General features: G+C 43.7%; 1 protein-coding gene across 2 annotated transcripts in view; it reads left to right on the forward strand.

The window, feature by feature from the left end:
* Positions 1 to 5,864, forward strand: part of SRGAP1 (SLIT-ROBO Rho GTPase activating protein 1) — a 274,797-nt gene extending 268,933 nt beyond the window's left edge. For both annotated transcript variants that reach the window (XM_082351200.1, XM_082351201.1), the window contains exon 22: positions 7 to 5,864. In XM_082351200.1, the coding sequence (XP_082207326.1) occupies positions 7 to 384 (378 nt within the window). In that variant the 3' untranslated portion in view covers positions 385 to 5,864. The remainder of the gene's footprint in view (positions 1 to 6) is intronic.
* The last annotated feature ends 475 nt before the right edge of the window (positions 5,865 to 6,339 follow it).

Below are 6,339 nucleotides of genomic sequence, written 5' to 3' on the forward strand. Positions count from 1 at the left end.
CAACAGGATATTGAAGAGACGATGAACACTGCTTTGAATGAACTCCGAGAACTGGAGAGACAGAGTACGGCAAAGCATGCCCCCGATGTGGTGCTGGATACCTTAGAACAAGTGAAAAACTCTCCCACCCCTGCCACGTCCACGGAATCTCTCAGCCCTTTGCACAACGTTGCCCTCAGGAGCTCGGAGCCTCAGATTCGACGTAGCACTAGCTCCTCCAGTGACACAATGAGTACTTTCAAGCCTATGGTGGCGCCCAGAATGGGCGTGCAGCTGAAGCCCCCAGCCCTCCGGCCGAAACCTGCTGTTCTTCCAAAAACAAACCCTACCGTAGGGCCCACCCCACCTTCCCAGGGTCCAGCAGACAAGTCTTGCACAATGTAAAAACCAACTGAGCGAGCATATGGGGAGGTGATTAGAAAGAGAAAACGGATTAGTGACAAAAGTCAACAATCCTTAACTTTCCTTAGTCGTGTGCTTATAACTGGAGACCCTTTGGCTTTTCTGTGTTCTCGAATGTAATGTCTGAGACTAGCTAAATTAACACGGGCATTTGTATTTTGTAATTTCATCCTTTTTTTTTTAATAACTGGACATATCCTGTGTCATTTTAAAGACAATAGAAACACTTAGACTTACTTGAAAATCCAATGCTGCACCATTTGTAATGAAGGCAACACCGCTCTGCCCTGCACGTTGCACGGTGCTTCAGGCTGAGTGTAGCCTGGATGAGTCAGAAGCGTCCGAATCCAAAGGCAGGAGGATCCGAGTTCCAGGCCTTGGAAGGTAACCAGTGGTTGGTCTCTGGCACTCGGGGTAAGGCTAAAGGTGACAATGGCATTGTTTGGTAGCTGACAGTGAGTACCTCTTATTCCACGCAGTGGGGCGGGGGGCTGGCTCTTGCTGCAGACTTGCTGTTGTCACAGTGGGGTATTCCCAGTGCGAGCTGCAGCCCACCGCCTGAATGAGTAGGATGATTGCCTCTTTCGTAACAGTCGTTTCCCTGGGTCCAGGTGAAAGTCTCAGCAGGAGGGGGTAGAACCTCTGCAGTTACTGCTTGAACTGAACCTGGGAAAGGACAGTCCTCCAGAGCTATTGCTGTGGCCCTTTCCCCAAGCCTGATCAGGCCCCGGAGGGTTTCCAAGTCCAGCCCCTGCATTCACTGCAGACTAGAACAGTCCAATTTTAAAGACTTTCTGGTTACACTACTCCATGAACCCCTTCAGAGGTCTGTTGTTGCCTAGAAAACAACTTCTAGCTCCCCTAAGCCCCCGTGTCTTCCTCTGTGGCAACAGAGAGAGCAGACAGCGCACAAGTCCTTGGTTCGCCGGCCTTCCCTTCCCCTGACAAGATGACCTGGGTTCCTTTAAACGTGCTACAGAGGCCTGATGACCCTAAATTGAATGCCCAGCTCCCCTCGGCGTTTGTCTCTCTGAGCTACTGTACTGGCGTAAGAGCCAGAGCAGCCAAGGTGGGAGGAGGACCTCATGGTTCCAGGATGACTTCCTCCCAGTTGTGCACCCTGGAACCATGGCTTTTTTTGTTTTCTCCGTGTGGTCTCTACATCACTCACACAGTCAGCTGAACTCCACTGACACCCTCTTTCTCTGACATCCTCACCCATAGACAATTTTTCTTTAGCCCATATTTATGCTCTGTTTCTCCTCTATCTTAAAAAGGTTGCTTTGAATTCAGTTGTTTTTTACTAAGGTACAGATCACCACTGTCCTACCAGCAGCAGCTTATACCATCTGTAAACCTATGAGCATTTTATCTACTCTGTCGTTGAACTTACTGAGGAAGAGTTTTTTTGTTTGTTTTTTGGTTTTGGGGGGTTTTTTGTTTTGTTTTTTTGTTTTCAGAAAAATGGGTGGCCAGAACTAACCCCTCTGGACCACTTTGATTTCAAACTGGCAGCCAACTACATGCCCACCTAAGAGTTACAGTACGGACTTGGATTTCTCAGCTTATTGGTGGATGCATCAATGTGGAAAAAATGGGGATTTGTACTAAAATCAAGATCATTACTTTGATCTCTACCTCAGTTTGCCAGTCTAATCATTCTAATGCAAAGAGAGATTACATTTATGAGATATTGTTACCTTTCCAAGTCACACTGCTGGTTGCTTGCCTGCAGCCTGATTTCACAAATGGATTAAATAGTGAAAAAAATTATTTCAAGTATAATATTTCCAGGTATTGTAAACCTCTGAATTTTTACAACATCCTTCTTGCCCATTTTGAAAAAGAGGCCCAGCTCAGAATCTTGTGCAACCCCCGACCCTCTCCCTTGAGCTTTAGTGGTCCTTCAGCACCTTTGGGCACCATGGAAACCCAGCCAGGACTGAGCTCTGAATAGCACGAACCCCTTTTAAACAACCTTCCCAAATTTCTAGGAAACTGAAACTTTTAAGATAATCTCCCAGTTCTTTCTAGATTCCACTGTGGTCTCTAATTCTCTGTTGTTACACGGGGAAACAGAAACAGAGAAAAGGGTGGAAGTAATGGGGGAGGAAACTTTAAATCTTTTAGAAATTAAAGAGGATTCTTAAAAAACCAACTCCTTATTTGATGGATGAGTAAGATGTTAACAGAGGGCATCAAAAGGGCAGAGGTGTTTTGAACTTACTAATTTTTGAAGGGTTCTTTTACAAGGTTTAACTTTAGCTTTTCAGATCTTACTCCTGCAAACTTATTTCTTCAGACTTCTCCCTGGTAATCCTCCCCAGTGTCTCCTCTCTTTGCTGTTGACACCTGCGATGGAATGAGGACTGCCTTTCCACCCTCCAGATCAGGACTCCGCTGCCTCGGATGGCAGAGGACACGCTGCTCCAGACCTCAGAGCCTCAGAGGCTGTGCCTTCTTCCAGGAAACATTTCCGAATACTCTCCCATCGCTCCCTTTCTTTACCTGTCTCTGTCTTTTCTCTCTATAACTCTGTTGTCACCCTGAGGCTTTTTTTTTTTTCTTCCCAATTCCCAGGGAAGGATGTGGCCTCAGAGTGAGTAAGGACTCACTAATCCTTACTTTGTTTAGTAAAAGCCTTCAGATTCCAAGGATAAGACAAAGTGGCCGCTTCACAAAGGATCCAGAATAACACCCAGTAAGTTCCTTAAAAGTTTCAGCAGCTGAGAGGGTTCACCTGTATGTGGTTCTCTTTACCGCCACAGGTGTAGCCCACCGTGGGGAGGTGGGAAGGCACAAGGAATGGGGAGAGAAGAAAGAAAATAAGTCCCTGAGATGTTATGCCCCAGTTTCAAGGATCTTAACGGTTCATGTGCAGTTTGGGAAGTGGGTCATTTTGATGATGGGTAAATGATGGTTCTACAAAGATTATCTGACTCCACTTACACAAGAATATGTATTCACAGCTGATATAACTGAATGTTCACGTCCCATCCACAGAACTCACTGAAGTAGATTTACCAAATTGGCCTTTCTGTTTGGGTGAGGATGCTTGGAGTGGGTCGTTAGGATAGAGTGAACGGTTCTCAGTACCTGTTTCCTGATGAGTGTTCTGTAAATTATTTCAATCCATTGAATGGCCCTTTGTAGAGCTCCATGTTCAAGTGTGGCGTAAACGCCATTGTTCAACAACAGTTTTTCACATTTTCACACAATGTAATCTGACTTTGGTGCCCCTTGAGCAATCCACAGAACAATGTACAGCAGGGTCCCACTTAATCTACAGCAATGAACATGAACAGTGATCAATGGATATAGAGCGCCAAGGGTCAAATTGTATGAGTTTTCTGTCTTTGTGCTTTTGCCATTCCCAAAAATGGGTTTATAATTTAATTAAGAAAAAGAAAAAAGGGGGGGACATGGTGGTCTCCTTAGCATTTGGGAATGAAGCATAGCCCCTGGGGTCTATAAACTGAAGAAACTTTAGTAATCACAGCCTCTGAAATCCAAAGTTAAAGAGCCTGTGGTTCTGTTGGGTTTAGAAGACTTCAGATTTGGGATGACATTTATTCCTGACCACAGTAGTGAGGGGCCATGGATGCAGGAAATGCGCTTGGGGCTGAGTCTTGCTCTGAGTTACCTGCCACATAGGCCCCAAGGCACGGGCAGCTTAGAAGTGAAGTCTCTTCCCATGTATGAATGAGCTCACGACTGGAGACTGGCCCCTGAGCTAAAAGCCAACCTCCAGCTGGGCTGGGGTGTCAGGCGTGGGGCAGGGTGACTGGCACAGCTTTGTTCAAATCAGTAAAATAAACTGGAGATGGAGCTTTCACTCACCCACCCTAGTATACTTTCTTTACAAAAAAAAAAAAGTCTACGTAGTATAATCAAAATGGTACCTGTATCTTAAAATTACGTAGGGAATTTTGTATGCTTAAATAATTGTTCTGGGTTCCATAATGCTTATCTTAGAAACTGTTTAGTAAAAGAAAATATATAAACCGTGCATTTGTGAATGCCCCCCCCCCTTAGAACATTCATCCGAGCTCAATGTGTAGTGTGATGGTTATTATAGATGTTTAAAGTATAGTAAGTGGCTGTGTGACAGGAGAGACTGCTATTTACCTACTGACTTAAGGGTAACTCCTGCCCACATAATTAAATCAGTATTGTCCTTTCCTGTCGGTTTGATTAATTGCAGTATTGGTGGCTTCCTGCTTGTGACTGTTACCTGATCGTGTCAATGTACATCTGTAGTATGTACATGTGAAAGTGCCTTTCTATTTTAGAGGAGTTTTAGCCTTGTTCTTTACTGTTGCCCCGCCCACCTCCTCCCCCAAGTGCCACCCCAATTCCTCCGTCCACTTGACTGTTTTGAAACTTCCTTCACTCTCTCCCAGCTGCTTCTCCATCCCCACCTTTTCATGCCTCGGTGCTCAGTATTGTCCTGTCTTGCATCCTTGTCGGTCATGGTCAGGTCATGGTCATCAGACGTGTTGTTTTCCTCTTAGCCGTGACTGTGCCTTTCCCTCCCCACAGTCACTCTCCGGGTCCCCCGCAAATCGCCCCCCTCCCCTCCCCTGCTCACGTGCTGCTGACGGCCATCCTGTTCGCCTCTGCTCTGTACTGCCTCTTACGGTGACATTCCCTCGTCTCTGAGGCGAAAGTAAAGGGGGATGCTTTTCTAGTTCTGGAAGAGAAAAAAAAAAAAAACGTTTTGTTAATCTGTTGTGACAATGCACTTTTATGTATAAGTACTGTACATTTTGGCATGTACCATTCCAGGCTTCAGTATACAGTCAGGTCTGTTCTTCATGGTGTATCTTTATAATAAATAAGATAGTTCTGGCTGCCTTTGTCGGCTTCCGATGGTCTGATTCTCTGCCGTGTTTTCATTCCTTTCTTTTTCTAATCACTATTTAACACCTCCCCGCCCCGCCAGAGCTGAGTTGCCTTAAATCGTTAAATCATTAAATCGTATGAAACTACCTTTTTTTTAAAAAAAAAAAAAAAAAAAAAAGCTTTCATCTTGGATTTTGGTTTGTGAATTTGAAAATGAGGCCTCATGCACAGGGCCTTGTCCATGAAGCCAGGGTTTTTTAGAAGCATAGTTCGGAGACCCCTCTGTAATAAGAGAGACGAGGCTGGGAGAGTCTTAACTAAGAGGCTGAGAGTGCAGTCCTCCTAAACACTCCAGACTGAAATCTTTCCTTTGAGGAGTTTTTGACACAGTAAACCTTGTCAAGCTGATTTTGGGTTTCATTTGAATACATTGAAATGCAATCCTTAGGTATATAGACTATGTTTAGAATTCCCGCATATATGGATATTTTATCTTCAAACTTAGCTTTTTTTCCTAACTCTTGAGGACTAGCAATACATAATATAGTTTTGTAAAACTGTTTCAGCAATGTGCAGATTGTATCAGCAATATACCAGACTGAATACTGATGGGCTGTTTTTAAAAAAAAAAAAGACATAAATTGAGGGGAAAAACTTTTATTGAAGCATAAAATACATAGAGAAAAGTACACAAATCATTAGTGTAAGAGCTTTCACAAAGTGATACACTAATTTATCCACCCCCTAGAGCAAGAAATAGCACATTATCAGCCTCCTAGAAGCTAGGTTTGTGCCTCTCCAAAGTTATCAACATCCTGATGAATAACACCATAGTTTGGTTTTGCCTGTCATTTTAACTTTCTACAAACAGACTCACGGTGTGTAGATTTTCTGTCTGGCTTCTTTTCTTGAAATTTATGTTTTCGAGAGTCCATGTTGTTAAATATAACGGTAGTTTTCTACATTTTCAGGGCTGTATAGAATTCTATATGAATATGTATAGTTTAGTATTTCCTAATTAAACTTTAGGTATTGTATGCATGGCTGTATAGAATTCTGTATGAATGTGCTTGGTGTTTTATTTTAGTATTT

The sequence above is a fragment of the Balaenoptera borealis genome (assembly GCF_965194805.1).
Source record: "Balaenoptera borealis genome assembly, chromosome: 13".
Lineage (NCBI taxonomy): Eukaryota > Metazoa > Chordata > Mammalia > Artiodactyla > Balaenopteridae > Balaenoptera > Balaenoptera borealis.